A 21,362-nucleotide genomic window follows, 5' to 3' on the forward strand; every position below is an offset into this window, starting at 1 on the left:
AGGGAAAGGTAAGCAAAAATAATATAAAAACAGGGAGGCAGACAAACCATGAGATTCTTAAATACAGAGAACAAACTGAGTGAGGGTTGCTGGAGGGGAGTTGGGTGGGGGGATGGACTAAATGGGTAAGGAGCATTAAGGAGGACACTTGCTGGGATGAGCACTGGGTGTTATACGTAGGGGATGAATCACTAAATTCTATTCCTGAAATCATTATTACACTATATGTTAACTAACTTGGATGTAAATTTAAAAAAAAAGTATCAGAAATAATAAATTCAGCAAAATTGAAGAATACAAGCTCAATATAAAAAAATCAATTTATAGAAGTGGCATTTCTATATACCAGCAATGAACAATGAGTAAACATAATTAGAAATTAAGAAAACAATTCAGTTTAAGTAACAAAAAGAAGATTAAAATACTTTGGAATAAATTTTACTAAAATTGTACAAGAATTGTACACTGGAAACTATAACACATTATTGAAATAAATTACCCAAGACTCAAATACTTGAAAAGACATTCTGTGTTCGTGGATAGAAAAGGAATATTATTAAGATGGTAATATATCCCAACTTGATTTATAGATTCACACAATCACTATAAAAATGCTAACTGCCATCTTTGCAGAAACGGACAAGCTGATCATAAAATCTGTATGGGAATGTACAGGATCCAGAATATATCCAAACCTATCTTCAAAAAGAAGAGCAAAGTGGAAGAACTCATATTTCCTGATTTTAATATATATCACAAAATGGCAGTAAATAAGACTGTGGCGCTGGCATAAAAGATAGACTATAGATCAACAGAATAAAGAGTCTAGAAATAAAGCCTAACATTCATTTTAACTGATTTTTGGCAAGAATGAAAAGAGCATTCAATGGGAAAAGAACAATTTCTTCAACAATTTGTGCTAAGACAGCTAAGTATTCACATGCAAAAGAATGAAGTTGGACCCCTACTTCATACGATATACAAAAATCAGCTCAAAAGGGATCAAAGACCTAAATTTAAGAGCTAAAGTTATAAAACCCTTAGAAGAATCATAGGTATAAATCCTCAAAACTTTGGATTAGGCAATGGTTACTTAGATATGACACCAAAAACATAAGCAAGGAAAGACAAAACAGATAAATTGGACTTTGTCAAAATTAAAAACTTCTGTGCTTCAAAGGACACTATCAAGAAAGTAAAGGGGTACCTGGGTGGCTCAGTCAGTTAAGTGTCTGACTTCAGCTCAGGTCATGATCTCACAGTTTGTGGGTTCGAGGCCCACGTTGGGCTCTGGGCTGACAGCTCAGAGCCTGGAGCCTGCTTCAGATTGTGTCTCCCTCTCTCTCTGCCCCCCCCTTCTCGTACTCTGTCTCTGTCACTCTCTCTCTCAAAAATAAACATTAAAAAATAAAAATAAATAAAAATAAAAGAGTAAAAAGACAACCCAAAGAATGTGAGAAAGTATATCCAAATCAAGTATCTGATAAGGGACTTATAACCCGAATATATATACAATCCAACAATAAAAAGACAAGTAACCCAATTAAAAATAGGCAAAGATTTGATATACATTTCTCCAAAAAAAAGCATTTAAATGGTCAATAAGCACATGAAAAGATGTTCAAAATAATTAGTTATTAAGGAAATGCAAATCAAAACCAAAATGAGATACCAAGTTGCACTCACAAGAATGGCTGTTAAGAAGGGAAAAAAAAAAAAAGGACAACAAATTTGTTGGTGAGGAACAACTAAACCTTCATGTACTGCTGGTGGAAATATAGAAGAGTTTGGCAATTCCTCAGAGTTAACCACATGCCCTGACACTTATGTATAAAACACACGTTCACACAAAATCTAGCAAATAAAAATTCACAGCAGCATTATTCATAACAGCTAATAAATGAAAATAGCCCAAACATCCATCAACTGACAAATTGGGTAAACAAAATGAGATATATCCCTACAATGGACTAGTATGCAGCTGTAAAAAGGGAATAAAATACTAATATATGTTACAACATGAATGATCCTTGAAATACGCTAAGTGAAAGAAGTCAGACACGAAAGTAACATATCGTATGATTCCATTTATATGAAATGTCCCAAACAGTCAAATCTATAGACACAGAAAGTAGATTAGTGGCCAGGCACCGGGGAGAGGAGGGTATGGGGAATGATGGCTAATGGATACAGGATTTCTTCTGATGTGATGAAAATGTTCTGGATTTTGAGGTGCCTGGATGGCTGAGTCAGTGGAACGTGCAATTCTTATCTCGGGTTGTGAGTTCGAGCTTCATGTTGGGTGTAGTGATTACTTAAAAGTAAAATCTTTACCAAAAAAAAAAAAAGAAAATGTTATGGATTTAGAGAGTGGTGATGGTCACACAACTCTGTGAATATACTAAACCCACTGAAATGTATACTTCAAAAAGGTGAACTTTATGGTAAAAAAAATTGTATCTCAATTTTTAAAATTACTATCTAGGCATCATGGTTTGGAAACAGTGAGAAATTAGAAAACTTTCAGGCTCTGAGTGTAGGACTTTGGAGAATGAGCAGTCTCTCCAATATGGTTGTTAAGAGAAGCAGAACCACAGACAGATGCAGAGTTTCAAGCCACATCAAGAAAGGGAACAGAGCTCTCTGTGATGCAGCCAAGGATGAAGAGGATTCAGGGGAAGAATTTTCAGAGTGTGAGTTGGAAAGGCCAGGAGAAGAAGCATAAAATAGTAATGAAGAGGGATGCATGGCTGCTTCAGTCCATAGAGCATGCATGACTCATTTGATCTCAAGGGTTGTGAGTTCAAGCCCCAAGTTGGGTGTAGAGTTTACTTAGAAAAACAAACGAACAAACCCCACAAAAAACAACAGTAATGAAGATGAGATGTGGAAAGAGATGGCCTTTTCTTTCCATGAAGTTAAAAAAAATAACCCAAGGGGCGCCTGGGTGGCTCAGTCGGTTGAGCATCCAACTTCCACTCAGGTCATGATCTTGCAGTTTGTGAGTTCGAGCCCCGTGTCGGGCTCTGTGCTGACGGCTCGGAGCCTGGGGCCGGCTTTGGATTCTGTGTCTCCCCTTCTCTCTGGCCCTTCCATGTTCATGCTCTGTCTCTCTCTCTTTCTCAATAATAAATAAACGTTTAAAAAAAAAAATAACCCAAAACACTTTGGAAACAGAAGGCAATTGACAGGTATCAGAGGCAAATGGAAAGGGAATTTATTTTGACACAAGAAAGGGAGTGAAACACAAGAAGGCTCATAGAAATTTACCTTTGTTTCTGTCTAAAAGGCAGAATAAAACAAGCAGTCTCTAACATGATACAATTATGAGTTCATACATTCACAGGCTAATGGTACACCCTTTTTCTAAGCATGGTGCCTGGCACATAGTTAATGTGCAGTAAATGTTTTAAAAACTCAACTTCTTAACCTTTATATCAAGAATTTCTAATATCTACACATTTATTTTCTGCTGTGTGCTTAAAATGACAATAAAAGCCACTTTACATAAGAGGTAACATTCTATTTGACCATCCATACTGAGATGTTAGTCATTCATTACTAACTTTGTAAGATCAATGAGAAAATGTGCACATGGAACAAAGACACATGGAATAATATAAAAGAAAAATTACAGATTGTATGTATGTGTAGTCATCACACTAAAGTTTTTTTGATCTAGGCTCCATTTTCTCTAACTTGGAATATTATTTAAAGCAGGTAACTAACTTTAGATTACTTTATTTATAGTTTTCCACTAACGCTATAACAAGTTACCACAAACTTAAGCAATACAAATTTATCACCTTACTGTTCAGAAGTCTGAAATGGGTCTCAATGGGCCAAAATCAAGGTCTCAGCAGGGCTGCCTTCCCTTCTATAGGCTCTAAGGGAAAATCTGTTTCGGTGCCTTTTGCAGTTCTAGAGGCCCAGTTCCTCTACCTTTGAAGCCAGCAACCACACATCAAGATCTTATCCTATCACCTCATTCTGACCTTCTCTTTTGCGTTCCTGTTCCACTTTTAAGAAACGTTGGGATTACACTGGGCCCACCAGGATAACCTAGGATAATCTCCCCATCTCAAAGTCCTTAATTTAATCACATCTGCAAAGTCCCTTCGGCCGTGTAAGGTAACATCCAGAGGTGGTGTTAATTAGGATGTGAACATCCTTAGGGGGTCCATTATTCTGTCTACTATAGTTACTCACTATGCCGTTAATAAAACAGTCCAGGAACACCTGGGTGGCTCAGTCGGTTAAGTGTCCGACTCTTAATTCCAGCTCAGGTCTTGATCTCAGGGTGTTGAGTTCAAGCCCCACACTGGGTTCCACACTGGAGGTGGAGCCTACTTAAGAACAAACAAACAAAAAAACAGTCCTGGGGTGCCTGGGTGGCTCGGCTGGTTAAGCATCTGACTCTTGGTTTCAGCTCAGGTCATGATCTCACAGTTTCGTGAGTTAATGCCCCACATTGGGCTTTGTGCTGGCAACATGGAGCCTGCTTGGGATTCTCTCTTTCCCCTCTTTCTGCCCCTATCCCGCTTGTGCTGTCTCTGTCTCTCTCAGAATAAAACTTAAAACAAACAAAAAAGCAAAGGCCAGATAGTCCTGACATATCCAGTGTATTTATTCAAATGCATTAGAATTAGTTGGCTTTGAAAAGATAGCCAATGTGGGTTGTACCAACTGACAGGACGAAAGAATCTAACTGGTATGAATAAGCAGCTAGGCATTGCTAAAATATAACTGAAATAAGAGGCTATGAGGTTAGACAGGCAATACCAAAACCTTCAAAAAGTTTATATGCTTTGCTTGTTTAAGAACTTAGATTAGGGGCGCCTGGGTGGCTCAGTTAAGTGTCCGACTTCGACTCAGGTCATGATCCCACGGTTCATGATTTTGAATTCTGACAGTGCAGAGCTCGTTTCGGATCCTCTGTCCTCCCTCTCTCTGCACCTCCCCAACCATGCTTGCACTTGCGTGCTCTCTCTCTCTCTCAAAAATAAATATTAAAAAAAAAAGAAAGAACTTAGACTTCACACTGCACTGAGCTGGTGAAATGCATGAAGTGAAAAAAGATTTATATATCAGATAGGTAATTCTTATAATGCACAGACTGAATGGAGGGACAAAAAGATCAGAGGCAAAGAATACAGTCTGGAGGTAGTAGTTGTTTAAAACTATGTCCAAAAATTCCTTGGTACAGATCCCTTCAAAAGATGGAACCTAATCTTCCTCCTCTTAAGTGTATGCTGTATTTATTAACTTGCTTCTAACAAACAGAGAGCGGTAGAATTGATGGTATGCAACTTCTGAGACTAGGTCCCAAAAGGCATTTTCGCTTTCTCTTTGCTTTCTCTCTAAAAGTGCTTGTTCTGGGAGAAGCCAGTTACCATATCATAAAAATGCTCAAGCAGTCCTATAGAGAGAGCAACATGGTGAGGTAGTGAAGCCTCCTGCCATCAGCAAAGTAAGTGAGCCATTTTGGAATCACATCTTCCCAATCAAGCCTTCAGATGACTACCATCCTGGCTGACATCTTGGTTGCAACCTCATGAGAGACCCTGAGCCAGAACCACTTAGCTAAGACACTTCTGAATTTCTCATCCACAGAAAGTGTGAGATAATAAGTATTTATTATTTTGAGCCACTAAGTTTTGAGGTAATTTGTTATACAGCAAAAGTAATAATAATAATAAAGATAACTAATACAAGGGTGCCTGGGTGGCTTAGTCAGTTGAGCATCCGGACTCTTGATTTTGGCTCAGGTCATGACCTCCCAGTTTGTGAGACTGAGCCCCACGTCAGGCTCTGTGCTCACAGTGCGGAGCCTACTTGAGATTCTCTCTCTCCCAATCTCTCTGCCCCTCCCTTGCCCACACTCTGTCTCTCAAAATAAATAAACATTAAAAACAAACAAAAAAATACACACACACACACAGAGGCTCTGAAAATTGATTCATTGATTGATACTGAGCTAGAACTAAAAATCAACAAAGGAAATAGAAATGTATGGATTTTGGTCTGCAGGAGCATAATGGGTTAAGGAGAGGGATGAGTTCAGCATGAATCCTACAGTTTCTTGCTTGAATGGAACCGTATTACCACCTAGGTTGACCTGGGTCAAAGGCAGTTGAAGGAGATGGTGGAAGGCCACAATTAGGAGCAGATAAATTAACTCTTGAACATTCTGAACTTGAGATATTGATGAGAGATCTTGATATGGCAGAAATGTACATTGAGCAGTTAAAGGTTGTAACATATATTTAACTAGATATAAGATTTTTGAAAGCTATTCATGCATAGTTGTTAATTAAAACCAAAGATGCAAATAAAATCTCTTAAAGAGAAATTGGAAGTGATAAAAATAGGCTAGTGATCTTTCTCTTACGACATGCTCAGACTTAACACTTCACTCTATTAGTCCAGTTTCTTTCTCCATAAAGACAAGTCTAGATAAGTGATATACCATAATATGTATTTTATGTTATGGAACAGTATATTACAGTATATCTAATTGAATATCAAAACATCCAACTGACCAATTCAAACCACAAATCTTCAGCTTTTAATGAGATGTCATTCCATTTTCACATAATGGAAAGATATCAACCCCTGAGATTCTGTCTGTCTTAATGGTTAGCACAGTGGTTTGCACCTAGTATCCAATTAGTATTTATTGAAACAACTGAAAATAAAAATGTAATAACCTTAATAAGTTAATCATTTCATTTCTAAAATAGTGACTCTAAAACAAATGAATTAAAATTGCAAGAAAATTAGGGAGAAAAATCATCGAAAACAGACTTACCGATCTGTTTGTAAGACATGGATAAGATGTTCCATAGCTTGTATACCTACTTCCAAGCGGTATTTCTGCACAAAAGAAAAATGTTGTTAAAGTAACTAATATCCAACTTAATAAAATTAGTAGGTGATAAAGCATTACAAACCTTAGATAATGATTTGAGAGCACGAACAGCATTTCTTCGGTCATCCAGCAAAGTAGATGAAGCAACTCTGTCACAAAGCTTTTGAATCTGTCATTAAAAAATGAAATAGCATAAACAGAACTTAAAAAAGCAAAAAAGAAACATGAAGTTCCCCCCCTAAATTTATACCATCTACTTTCGAAAACAAAAATCAACAAATGGGATGTCATGGGAATTAGGTGCTTTTATAATCTCATTACAGACAAACAGATTTCTCACAGAGACTTGAAAAACAGAAGTGGTGAAAGAAAAGTTAAATGAAATAAGTCATATAAGTTGAGGAATTAAGAGAAATCATTAGTATAATCAGAACTTTGTAAACATGCAGCTTACAACTGTTTGAGCCAAGAGGAAAGCAGGGTTATGGTAGAAGACGGGAACTTATTTAAAAATTTTTTTGAAACAATAATTGTTTATAACTTCACCCTAATATTTCCACTAAGTATTTGAAGAAGAAAAGATGGAATTATATACCAAAAATATTAAGTTTTTGGGTGCCTGGCTGGCTCAGTCAGAAGAGAATGCAACTGTTCATCTCAGGGTCAGGAGTTTGAGCCCCACATTGGGTGTAGAGATTACTTAAATAAATAAATAAAAACTTAAAATTTTAAGTTTTAACTGTGCCTCAAAATCTATAGAGATGAAATGTTTCCATTATAAAAATTTTTAATAAATTTGCAGGTATTAAAGTTCAAGTTGCATTTTAAAATAAACCTTCCAGGGGTAGCCAGGGTGGTTCAGCTGGTTAAGCATCCAACTCTTGATTTTGGCTTGGGTCATGATCTTACGGTTCTTGATATCACTAAGACTGCAGAGCCTGCTTGGGATTCTCTCTCTCCCTCTCTCTCTGCCCCTCCCCTGCTTGTGCACTCTTCTCAAAATAAATAAACTTAAAATAAAATAAAATAAAATAAAATAAAATAAAATAAAATAAAATAAAATAAAACCTTTGGGTATTTAATTTACAATGGGAAAAAAATTGGAGACAGCTGTCCCTCAAGAGAAGAAAAACTAGGGGTGCCTGGGTGGCTCAGTCAGTTGAGCATCTGACTTCCACTCAGGTCATGATCTCGCGGTTCATGAGTTCGAGCCCCGTGTCGGGCTCTGTGCTGACAGCTCAGAGAGCCTGAAGCCTGCTTCAGATTCTGTGTCTCCCTCTCTCTCTGCCCCTCCCCTGCTCATGTTCTGTTTCTCTGTCTCAAAAATAAATATAACATTAAAAAAATTTTTTTTTTAAAAAGAAGAAAATAAATTATACATTCTTTGGTAGAATATTATGCAGCTACTCAAAACAATGAACTGTACTGATATGAAAATACAATGATTTAATAAACAGTGGGGAAAAAAGAAAAGCAAGTTGTAAAACTACATGTAAATTATGAGCCCACTGAAGCAAAAGTACTAAACACTGCATGTAAAATTGCATTAAAAAAAATTGGAAACTTAAAACTATAAAACTTCTAGAAGAGAGCATAAGAGAAAATCCTAGTAGCCTTTAATAAGGCAAAAACTTCTCATACATACTAAGAGCACAATCCATAAAGAAAAACTAAATAAACTGGACCTCATCACTTCTGTTCTTCAAAAGACACTCTCAAGAGAATGAAAAAATAAACCACCAACTGGATGAAAATATTTGAAAATCTCTGATAAAGAATAGTTCTTAAAACCATGATACTTGGCTCCTGTTAAGTTCTAACAGTTACTATTTTAATGACTGTTACTAAGATTCTATAAATATTATGGCATATCACTCACACTTTTGTATCCTATGTATCTGAGTTAGTGGTGTTTAAATACATACACTGTTTTCCAAATTATGTTCTGCAGACTTCTAGTGTCCCAGAAGATATTAATAGATTTCTTATGATCGCAGAACCAGCAGGAAACACAAGGTTATACAAAATTAAATAGGTTTCTGCACTGCAGGATTTCTAAAAGTCTTTACTATGCTGATTTGCATTTCTACATACTGCAGACAGAGTATGATAACCAAGCATAGCCTTACTCTTTGATTTTATTCATTCTAACTGCTCACATTTAAAAATTATTTCTACCTTAAACTATATTTACCTTTGTAATAATTACATTGACTTTCCAAAACACAAATAATACAACTTTCTCTTCATTAAATAAATACAACTTTCTCTTTATTAAATAACTGATTGACTTTTTCTACCACAATTTGTTTTTTACCATTAGAAAAACTACATAACTATCTCTTGAAAACATAAAGCTTGCTACTTTCAGCTTAAAGAATTTCTTAGTCCAAAAACAGTTTTCCTAAGTATGACTATAATTTCCTTTACTTGGGTCTTGTACATCTTTTGTTAATTTTTTCTAGGTCATTTATAACTGATACTAGGAATTGAAATCATTTATAGGCATTTTCTGCTTTTTACGAGCCCTAGACCTTAGCACCAGTCCTAGACCTCGGATTCCCAGCTCTCATGGAGTACTGAGTTCTAGTACCATGCAGGGCTTGAACTCGAGCTTCAGCCTCAGAATCCTCTATAGTTAGTATATAGAAAGCCCTGTGTCAAAATATGACCTTCTGTGTCTAGAAACTCTTCAATTATTTGTTGAATGTGAACACTTGAAGGCTACTTGATACTGAAGGAGAAACTCAGCTTTAGGAATTTTGGAGATGATCATAATCCTAGAGTTTGGGGGTTTGCTTTGTTTTTATTTTCCGTCTTTTATTTTGTGCTCTAAATATGCTAATATTTGAGTGTTGTCAATTTTTTTTTTACAAAGCTTTGAGATATACACAAAGATAATCTCAGTTGTTATGAAGATAAATACAACCTAAAATAGCAATGAGGTTATTTTTACCTATCAGACTCACTAAGATTAAAATTAAAATAAGAGTACCAAATATTCTATGATATCATTTCTATAAAATAAAAAAACAAGTAACATTAATCTGTGTTAGCAGAAGTCAGGATAGTGGTTACTCATGGAGAGAGGCAGTGACCGGGAATACAAAGGGGACTTTTTGGGTCTTGATAATGTTCTGTTCCTTGATCTGGGTGCTGGTTACATAGGTGTGTTCAGGTTGTGAGGTTTACATATTTGACATGCATACTTTTCTACATACTTTAATACATTTAATAAAATGATTTTTAATTATTTTTAAAATATTTTATTTTTAAGCAATCTCCACACCCAACATGGGGTTCAAACTCACAACCCTGAGATCAAGAGTTGCACACTCTACCGACTAAGTTCGCCAGGCACCCCAATAAATTTTTTAAAATAGAAATATCTATGGAGGTTCCTCAGAAAATTAAAAATAGACCTACCCTATGACCCAGCAATAGCACTGCTAGGAATTTATCCAAGGGATACAGGAGTACTGATGCATAGGGGCACTTGTACCCCAATGTTTATAGCAGCACTTTCAACAATAGCCAAATTATGGAAAGAGCCTAAATGTCCATCAACTGATGAATGGATAAAGAAATTGTGGTTTATATACACAATGGAATACTACGTGGCAATGAGAAAAAATGAAATATGGCCTTTTGTAGCAACGTGGATGGAACTGGAGAGTGTGATGCTAAGTGAAATAAGCCATACAGAGAAAGACAGATACCATATGGTTTCACTCTTATGTGGACCCTGAGAAACTTAACAGAAACCCATGGGGGAGGGGAAGGGAAAAAAAAAAAAAAAAAAGAGGTTAGAGTGGGAGAGAGCCAAAGCATAAGAGACTGTTAAAAACTGAGAACAAACTGAGGGTTGATGGGGGGTGGGAGGGAGGGTGGGTGATGGGTACTGAGGAGGGCACCTTTTGGGATGAGCACTGGGTGTTGTATGGAAACCAATTTGTCAATAAATTTCATATATTAAAAAAAAATAGAAATATCTAGGATAGGCAAAGATATATTAATTAACTTGCTTATATTCTACCAAAGGGAAACTAACCTAAAAAAGTGGCAATTTGGCAAAAACAATTACAACCTAAAATATTCATACCCTTTTTTTTAGCCAGGCATTCCTACTTCTAGGAATTTACTCTTTAAAAACACCCCCACAGTTACATAACGTTTTATACTAGGATGTTTTTTGTAGCAATACTTTTAATAGCTAAAAAGGAAATCCAGTTCCCGCCACATAAGAATATAATAAGAAGTCTGCAACTGGCACTCCAGAACTCAGACTTCCAGCCTTCACAACTTTGAGCAATAAATTTCTGTTAATTGGAAAAAAAAAAAAAAAGGTGGAGGGGAATCTAAAGGTTCATCTATCAATCAGAGAGTAATTAACATATGGTACACAGAAACTATGCAGTTGATCAAATGAATGAATCAGAGCCATTTTTTTTAATAGAAGAAAAAGTGGACAAAAATTATAAGCAGTATGTTTGGCATTAGTTCATTTTGGTTTAATATGATACTATTAATAAACAATGTGAATATGTATAGAAAATATTAAGACGATGTACCATATTGCCATTTGGTAGGTTGCTGGAAATGTTCATTTTTTACATTATTTCTCATGTTTGAATTTTGATAAAATAGGAATTACCTTTATAAACAAAAAAGAGCAATAATGGAGTAAAGCAAAATGGTTTATGTTTTATTGGAATTTCTAGGATATTTTCATGACTGACTGAACACATCTTTTCAAATGCTATCTTCACTCTGATCAAAATAATACGAAATCAGAGGTGCCTGAGTGGCTCAGTTGGTAAAGCATCTGCCTTTTGATTTCAGCTCAGGTCATGATCTTGTGGTCGTGAGATCAAGCCCCTGCACAGGGCTCAGCGCTGACTGTGGAGCCTGCTTGGGATTCTCTCTCTCCCTGCCCCTCCCCTGCTCATGCCCTCTCTAATAGACTTAAAAAATTAATAGTATGAAATAAGCTCTTAATTGATAAAAAAACTACCATAATAAAAATAATCCTCAATTGGCCCCCTGTTGCTTATAAAGTCCAAATTTTTTTAACTAGAATGCAGTCATTGCTCAGTTAATATACACACACTGAGGACACATGTATTTGTTCTTGTACTAACCAAAATAAGATATGGTCTCTAACCACACAGAACTTGCACAGGAAGACAGTCACATGAATATAGAATAACAACAAGTTAAAGGTATATAAGTAAGTGCTGAGTAAAGCTGGGGCACAAAAGAAAACAGTCAATTCTATGTGAAAGTGAAACTGCTACAGACTGAATGTTTATGTCCTCCCCACACCCCTCCCTGGGCCTCCACCCCCAATGCAAATTTAGAAATCCTAACTCCTAATGTGATGGTATGAGGAGATGGGGCTTTGGGGAAGTGATTAGGGAATGAAGATAGAGTCCTCATGAATGGAATCAGTGCCCTTATAAAAGAGACTCCAGAAAGCTCCGTCTCCCTTCCTGCCAAGTAGGACACAGTGAGTAGATATATGGAGGAACCAGAATGCAGGCCCTCAGCAGACACAGAATCTACCAGTGCCTTGATTTTGGACCTCCCACATTCCAGAACTGTGAGAAATAAATGCGTGTTGTTTAAGCCACACCCAGATTATATTTCTGTTGTAGCAGCCCAAATAGATTAAGACAGATACTGTTTAAGAATGGTATATTTAACTCAGGCAACACTAGATGTTGGCAAAGATGCAGAGAAAGAGGATCTCTTTTGCACTGTTGGTGGGAATGCAAACTGGTGCAGCCACTCTGGAAAGCAGTATGGAGGTTCCTCAAAAAGTTAAAACTAGAACTACCCTATGACCTAGCAATTGCACTACTAGGTATTTATCCAAGGGATACAGGTGTGCTGTTTCAAAGGGACACATGCACTCCAATGTTTATAGCAGCACTATCAACAATAGCCAAAGTATGGAAAGAACCCAAATGTCCATCGATGGATGAATGGGTAAAAAAGATGTGGGATATATATATATATATATATGTATACACACACACACATATATATACACACACAACGGAGTATTACTCTGGGAATGCAAGCTGGTGCAGCCACTCTGGAAAACAGTATGCAGGTTCCTCAAAAAACTAAAAATAGAACCACCTTATGACCTAGCAATTGCACTACTAGACATTTGTCCATGGGATACAGGTGTGCTGTTTCGAAGGGACACATGCACCCCCATGTTTATAGCAATACTATCAACAATAGCCAAAGTACGGAAAGAGCCCACATGTCCATCGATGGATGAATGGATAAAGAAGATGTGGTGTATACATATACAATGGAGTATTACTCCAATTACTCCAATCAAAAAGAATGAAATCTTGCCTGTTGCAACTACGTGGATGGAACTGGAGGGTATTATGCTAAGTGAAATTAGTCAGAGAAAGACAAAAATCATATGACTTCACTCATGAGGACTTTAAGAGACAAAACAGATGAACATAAGGGAAGGGAAATGAAAATAATATAAAAACAGGGAGGGGGACAAAACAGAAGAGACTCATAAATATGGAGAACAAACTGAGGGTTACTAGAGGGGTTGTGGGAGGGGAGATAGGCTAAATGGGTAAGGGGCACTAAGGAATCTACCCCTTAGAGGCGCCTGGGTGGCTCAATTGGTTAAGCATCTGACTCTTGGCTTTGCTCAGGTCATGATCTCATGGCTTGCGAAATGGAGCCCCAAGTCAGGCTTTGCACTGACAGCACAGAGCTTGATTGAGATTCTCTCTCCCTCTCTCTGTCCCATCCCTGCTTGCATGCACTCTCCCTTTCTCTCTCTCTCTCTCAAAATAAATGGACATGTATCCTGTTATCAAGATGCTTTTACAGCCTCAGTACAGTGTAGTTAGTATGCTAACTACCTTGGACGTAAATTAAAAACATAAAATAAAATAAAAATTTTAATACAAAAAAAAAAGAATGGTATAATTAAGGATGCCATTCTTGAGTCAAGAATTAAAGGATAAGTAAGTAGTTCAGGGGTGCCTGCGTGGCTCAGTTGGTTGAACATCTGACTTCAGCTCAGGTCATGATCTTGAGGTTCATGGGGTCAGGCCCCATGACAGGCTCTGCACTGATGGCCTGGAGCCTGCTGTGGATTCTGTGTCTCCCTCTCTCTGTGCCCCTCCCCCACTTGCCCCTCCACCCCCCAAATAAACATTACAAAAAAAAAAAAAGGATAAGTAGTTCATCAGACAATATGAAGGAATTTCAGGCACTGAAAATTATTTCCTTGTAATTGTTTGCACATATTTAATGTATAAAAGAGCATTTCATATTCACAATAAAATTGGTCTAGGCAGTTCTTTCTGCCCATGGGTCCTGTTCCCATTGTATAATAAAAACACCCCCCAAAATTGGTCTAATTTGAGTTTTTAAATTGTATACATCTATGAACCAAAAAACGTAATTTTCATCCCTCTCTCTCTCTCTCTCTCTCTCTCACACACACACACACACACACACACACACACACACACACACACACACATATACTTGTTCTAGTAAAATAATACACCAAAGGAGACTTTCTAAAATTAGAAAATTTCCCCTTTTACAATAATTTGTATCTCTGGGAATGATGGCTGATCTAAAATAACATGGGAAAAATAAGAATATATAAGATTAAAATGTTAGCTAAAAACATATTTCTTTTCTAGTAAGTTCAAAGTATCTGCTTCAATAAACTGATTAATGAGCAAATCACTATTTTTAGTTGAAAAATGTACCTTTTCAAATATTAAAATTAATCACTATTATACTTATAGAAATAAAATCCATTCTTTCTTGAGTTTGGGTAAATAATCTATCAAGACTATTTTTTTTTAATGTTTGTTTATTTTTGAGAGAAAGAGAGACAGAGTGTGAGCAGGGGAGGGGCAGAGAGAGACAGAGAGGGAGACACAGTCTGAAGTAGGCTCCAGGCTCCGAGCTGTCAGCTCAGAGCCCAACACAGGGCTCAAACTCATGAACTGTGAGATCATGACCTGAGATGAAGTCAGACACTTAACCGACTGAGCCACCCAGGCGCCCCTCTATCAAGACTATTTTTAACAATATAAGCATGCTTCTGACTGATTAAACCTGGATTTTTACAGCAAGTACATATTCTTCCAAATTGGGGATTTTAATCAGAACTTTCTCTCTAGCAACTTAAAGATGAACTCAAAGCAGTCAACCATAGTGCAAGCCAATGAGAATCAACGTGAATATAAGAACAACTTATTTAGAAGCATTAGACTGAGTTATTTCCGATACCTTCTGTCAGGGACCAAACTGGTCTTTTCATTTTAGCTTTTTCTGATAGTAATCTAAAATTAATTACCAGCTTCTCTGTCTTCTTAAACAACACACATAATTATAAGCTTTCTTAGCACTTAAACCTAAGTCCTCTCCAAGATATACATAAGACCAACGTCTTAGGTTTTAAATAAAGTAATGAACATAAAAGGTTTTGCCTAGTACCTGGCACCTACAAATATTCAATAAATATTATTAACAAACTTTATTGTTACCAAGCTTATGACTTTTTTTGTATTCTTCTATCAGGCTTTTGGCTGTCACTTCCATCATATATGTTTTTAACAGACCATTCAATTTTGCAGATTTTAATTTGCAACTGAGAAATTTGATAATTAAGTTAGATACTAGTACAATTTTTCTTAAAAAATTTTTTATATGTTTATTTATTTTTGAGAGAGACAGAGAGACAGAGAGCCAATTGGGGGGGGGCAGAAAGAGGGGGAGACACAGAATCCAAAGCCAGCTGCAGGCTCTGAGCTGCCAGCACAGAGCCTGATGCGGGGCTCGAACCCACCAACCAGGAGATCATGGCCTGAGTCGAAGTCGGACACCTTAACCGATCAAGCCACTCAGGTGCCCAAATACAATTTTTGTATAACAAAAAATCATTCAGGCTTAAGATCAAGATTGAGTACACGGACCCTGCAACTTCCACTTTTGCTATAGGAAAGCCTATTACCTCCTGATAATATTCCAGATGGTTGAAGTTTCTGAATAAGTGATCTCTCTATAATAAAGTGCTACATTGCTACTCTTTACCGACCACTGAAACCAAATGAAAGGAAAATATATGTGTTCCAAACCTTACAAAGATTTAGCCATGTTTTAGGCCAAACACTGTCTATATTTTTCAGTTGATAGTTACGAAGCAAAAATTTTGTAGCACAAGAATGTTTAAGTTATATTCAGAAATTGTAGATCTCACAGACCATTATGCCATTTATTCCTTACTTGAAAAACCAATTCAATGCAGCATAACTGCCTCACTTTCCATTTCCTCCTTTCAGTTATTAGAATCCTCTGTGTTTTAGCTGGGCACATAGATGTCTATCTACATAGACTACTTTCTAAGTCTTCCTTGCATCCAGGCATAGACGGTGACTATATTCTGGCCCATGCATTCTTAGTACTTATTTTACAGAAGAAACTAAGGCTCAGAAACAAAACAATACATCTCAAAATACACTGGCAGTTTGGTGGCACAGTCCAGATTCTTTCTACCCAAGCTGTAGATGTCTCACTCCAAAGCCCACCCTCTCATAGCTTACATTGCATCCTATGCAGAAAAATGTAAATCTGAGTTACTGTTGCAAACTACATGGACTGCAGGACTTTATAGGGGGAGACTGAAATACAGTTTCTATGAATAGGTTTTACTTGCACTATAGCTCACTAAAGGACCCTGAAAAGCCTTTGACTTAACTGGTCAGCCAGGGTTGTCCCTTGTTCTAAGGGAGTTTGAGCTTTACTCTTTACTTTGGGAAAGCTATAATCAGAAGCTATGGGTGGGGGGTGGGGGGGAAGGCAGCAGCTACCAAGTTAAAAAAAAAAAAAATTAGTACCGTATAAGTACTTCAGAAAAACTACAAAAATTAATATACTCACTCTTTCAGAATTAACCTGGCTGAGATAAGGACAAACTGGAGTGGAAAAAGAGAGAGAGAAAAAAAAATATGTCAGCTCATTATAATAGACAAGGAATAAGGTTAAGAAAAAAACGTATTAGGGTGGTGGTAACGGGCCAAGGGCTGAAGGGATAAACAAGGCAAAAGAATAATTGAAAGAACTGAATTTAAGAGGCTGGGGGCTCTAAATAAAATGTCTGGGACAACCACTCTTTGGGATTCAACTTCTACAGCTTTTTCTTAAACAAACGTATGGTCAAATATTGTTTTTTAAAAGATACAATTAAAAAATCAAAAAAGCAGCAGTGATTAAAGCTAGCTGAAGTCTGGGGCGCCTGGGTGGCTCAGTCGGTTAAGCGGCCGACTTCAGCTCAGGTCACGATCTCGTGGTCCGTGAGTTCGAGCCCCGTGTCAGGCTCTGGGCTGATGGCTCAGAGCCTAGAGCCTGCTTCCGATTCTGTGTCTCCCTCTCTCTCTGCCCCTCCCCCATTCATGCTCTGTCTCTCTCTGTCTCAAAAAAAAAAAAAAAGTTAAAAAAAATTTAAAAATAAATAAATAAATAAATAAAGCTAGCTGAAGTTTGAAATCATGAACCAGCAATCATTCTTCTATATCTCAGCAAACACTCTGGGTTTTGGCAAGGATAAAGGTCAAAGGAGCAATATATCTGAAGAATTCAGTACCATAATCCTAAGTGGTGGTTCATCCATTCATTCAACAAATATCAGAGTGCTGCTACCCCCATGGGGGCTGTGATCAGTGCAACCAGAAAGCAGTGGTCTGTGACAAGGTAAGTTCTGAAACTGGGACCACACATTTAGAAACTTCTACAACTGGATAACTGTACGGCTATATAAAAAAAAATAGGGCTTAACATTTTTACACACACGAGTGTGTCTATGTGTACTGTCACTCCATCTTCCCAGCAACTCATTTTTATTGTATTTTATAGAGGTGTTGGTCTGTGATTAATTGGAAATTAAAAAAATAAAACTAAAGCAACTGGTCTTTCACCACAGACAGTTAGAGAAATATTAGTAAAGTGCTTAACATTTTGCAAAGCACTGCAAAATTTTATTCTGGGGGAATAGCAGTGAGCCACTGTAGAAGGTACCTATTCTAATGAAATGATAATGGCAAGGAGACCACAAATTAAAAATAATTAAGATAAAGAGAGAAAGTGATAAGTATGACAAGGGGAATAATTAGGGAAATGAGATAGTGATTAGGTGGAGAGTACGACTTTACATAGCCTAGTTGGTCAGAGGGCCCCAAGTTAAGCACTGGTTTGGATATAGCCAGAAGTGTGGGTAATGAGTAACAACAACAAAGCAGGTGGAAAAGTAGGGAAGCAGAGTGAATGAGCATATTACCATAAGGAAAAAGGCAGTGTTTTAAAGGATAAATGTATTCAGTGTCCCAAATGGGATCCTGAGGTGAGAGACTTTGTTACTAGCAACTCACTCACTATCTCAGAAACCAAACAAGGAAGCCAACTTGTTTAAAGCAAAAGTCATAAGGGGTGCCTGGGTGGCTCAGTTGGTTGAGCGTCCAACTCCTGGTTTCAGCTCAGGCCATGATCTCACAGTACGTGAGTTCAAACCCCACGTCAGGCTCAGTGCAGACAGTGCAGAGCCTGCTTGGGATTCTCTCTCTCTCTCTCTCTCTCTCTCTCTCTCTCTCTCTCTCTCTGCCCCAACATTGCGATCTCTCTCTCTGTCTCTGTCTCAAAATAAATAAATCTAAAAAAATTTTAAAGCAAAATTCATAATTATACTGGGTATTTAAAGTCACAAACTCTTGTCTGAATCTTCAACACTCTCATCGACATGATGGGAGAGTTGGAAAGGGAGTGAAAGGTTTAAATCCCACATATTTTAATACCATTTTCTCCTTAATTAACATTTTGCTGCCATTATTGATCTAATACAGAAGAAGGTAATCAAGTCTACTTTGTTAAAAAGTCAGAAATGTTTATACCTAGACTTTTTACCAAAATAGTCATTATCTCAGTAGACTATAAAGCACAACATTTCAGATAACCATTCTGTACCCTTGAAACAAGTAACCTTCCCAGAATTTCACTGCCTGAATAAAGAGAAATATAAATACAGACGAGACATGTAAGGTTACAGAACAGAAAACTGGTAACAACAAAAGAAGATACTTCAGCCTATTTGCCTGAAACAAAGAAATTTGTAAATATTTTTTATTTTATTTATTTTTTACTTTTTTTTCATCTTAATTTATTTTTGAGAGAGAGACAGACTGTGAACGGGGGAGGAACAGAGAGAGAGGGAGACACAGAATCAGAAGCAGGCTCTAGGCTCTGAGCTGTCAGCACAGAGCCCAACACAAGGCTCGAACTCATGAACTGTGAGATCATGACCTGAGCTGAAGTCGGCCGCTTAACTGAGTGAGCCACCCAGGCGCCCCTGTAAATATTTTTTAAACTCTATGGGAATCTATGTTTACTGATTAGTGAATAGAAAAAATTCTAGTACCTACTATTAAATTTTCTAATATATATATTTTTAATGTTTATTTCTGAGAGAGTGCAAGTGGCGGAGGGGCGGGGGGGGGGGGTACAGGGGATCCAAAATGGGTTCTGTGCTGACAGCAATGAGCCTGATATGGGGCTCAAACTCACGAACCACGAGATCATGACCTGACTCAAAGTTGGATGCTCAACCAACTGAGCCACCCAGGTGCCTCATCTACTATTAAATTTTTAATTAACTCTGCCACTCTTTTTTTTTTTTTTTTTGGTTTATTTATTTTGAGAAAGAAAGCTATGACAATGGAGGGGAAGAGAGAGAGGGAGAGAGAGAATCCCAAGCAGGCTCTGCACTGTCAGCACAAGCCTAATGCAGGGTTCGAACTCACGAACCATGAGATCATGACCTGAGTTGAAGTCAAGAGCCAGATGCTTAACTGAGTCACCAGGTACCCCATATGCCACTCTTATAAAAAAAAAAAAAAACTCATTTGTATCATAAACATATTGGTAACTGCAAAGAAAATATTCTGGAAGGATGTATGCCAAACTTCATTAGCAATTACCCTTGGCAATGGGAAATGAGATTGTGACAGGAAGAAGAAAGGGGAAATTTTAGACTACATAGTGATATGAATTATTTACAATAAGCATGTTTTCACTATTGCTTCAATAACTAACCAGAAAAATTTAAAGGAATTTCCAGAATTTATTAGACCTTGCTTTTATTCTCTTATGTGCTCTAACATAGCACCTGACTGACTCACTGTTTATCTACTTTCTGAATACAGTTGATTCTTGTTAGCCACAGTAGTTATGTTCTGTAAGTGACCACAGACAATGAATTAGCAGATACTGAACCTTTGCATCTAAGAGAAATACAGTGCTAGGTTCCTGTGAGCCTGTGGTCACATTTTCCCCAATCAATCCAATACATAACCTTGTTTTATGTGTATTTCTTTAAAGATATCTTTTTCAATACATGTCCTTGATTCATTAACACTGAACTCACAGTCACCGGCACTATTACTCATGCCTGAAGGAAGCTTTTATAACACACATATTTTCTCTGTGAAAACACCACAGCCTTTTTGTGCTTTAGGAACACTAGACAGCACTTTAGCACTACATGTGGGGTCATTTTTAACAGCAAAATCACCAACAAGAAGCACAAAAATGCAAAAAACATGACACTAAATAGGCTGTGAAAAGGACACTGGTTTAATATGAGAGTTGAAACAAGAAGGCAGAGTATCTCCTTGTTTGACCTCAACTGGGGACACACAGATCAGGTGACTCAAATTTTTCACTACCCTGCACATGTCCACAAACAACTTGCAAGGACTAGATGTACTGATATTGGAGTTACAAAGAAATCTTAGCATAGATGAATTTGCAAATATGGAATAGATGAATAACAAGGATTGACTGTACCTTAAATACAATCTAAGTCAGGTTCATCATCTGCAAGATGGAAGAATAAAGGATAGACTCTAAGGCTACTTAATACTCAACACTTAGAATAAGTTAAAAATACTCAGGGTGCCTGGGTGACTCAGGTTGGTTAAGCGTCTGACTTTGGCTCGAGTCATGAGCTTACTGTTTGTGAGTTCGAGCCCTGCGTCAGGCTCTGTGCTGACCGCTCAGAGCCTAGAGCCTGCTTCAGATTCTGTACTTCCCTCTCTCTCTGCCCCTCTCCTAGTCGCACTCTATGTCTCTCTCTCTCAAAAATAAAAAGAAACATTGAAAAAAATAAAAATAAAAGAGTAAGTTAAAAATACTTAACCTTTCATAGTAAGTAATAACACATTTGTTTTGTATACTATCTGAAAGATCTATTTGGCCTACACAGTATTTAAGGTAAGTTTTAAGCCAGTATCTAAAAATTGAAAGATTTTATATAGAAATCCATATTTCCACCTTTTCTGGAGGAAAATCAGCCTGATAGCTAATGATAGCTAATACTGTATTTCACACAATCTAAGAAGCCATCAATTATAAGATCCACCATTTTTGA

The 21,362-nt window shown here is 37.2% G+C and overlaps 1 protein-coding gene across 2 annotated transcripts in view; it reads right to left on the minus strand.

The window, feature by feature from the left end:
• USO1 (USO1 vesicle transport factor) overlaps nt 1-21,362 on the minus strand; it is a 101,663-nt gene that overhangs the window by 69,237 nt on the left and 11,064 nt on the right. For both annotated transcript variants that reach the window (XM_030313661.2, XM_030313660.1), the window contains exons 2-3: nt 6,954-7,040; nt 6,812-6,876 (exon numbers count right to left, since the gene is read on the minus strand). In XM_030313661.2, coding sequence (XP_030169521.1) covers nt 6,812-6,876; nt 6,954-7,040 — 152 coding nt within the window. The remainder of the gene's footprint in view (nt 1-6,811; nt 6,877-6,953; nt 7,041-21,362) is intronic.

Source organism: Lynx canadensis, chromosome B1 (genome assembly GCF_007474595.2).
Source record: "Lynx canadensis isolate LIC74 chromosome B1, mLynCan4.pri.v2, whole genome shotgun sequence".
NCBI lineage: Eukaryota > Metazoa > Chordata > Mammalia > Carnivora > Felidae > Lynx > Lynx canadensis.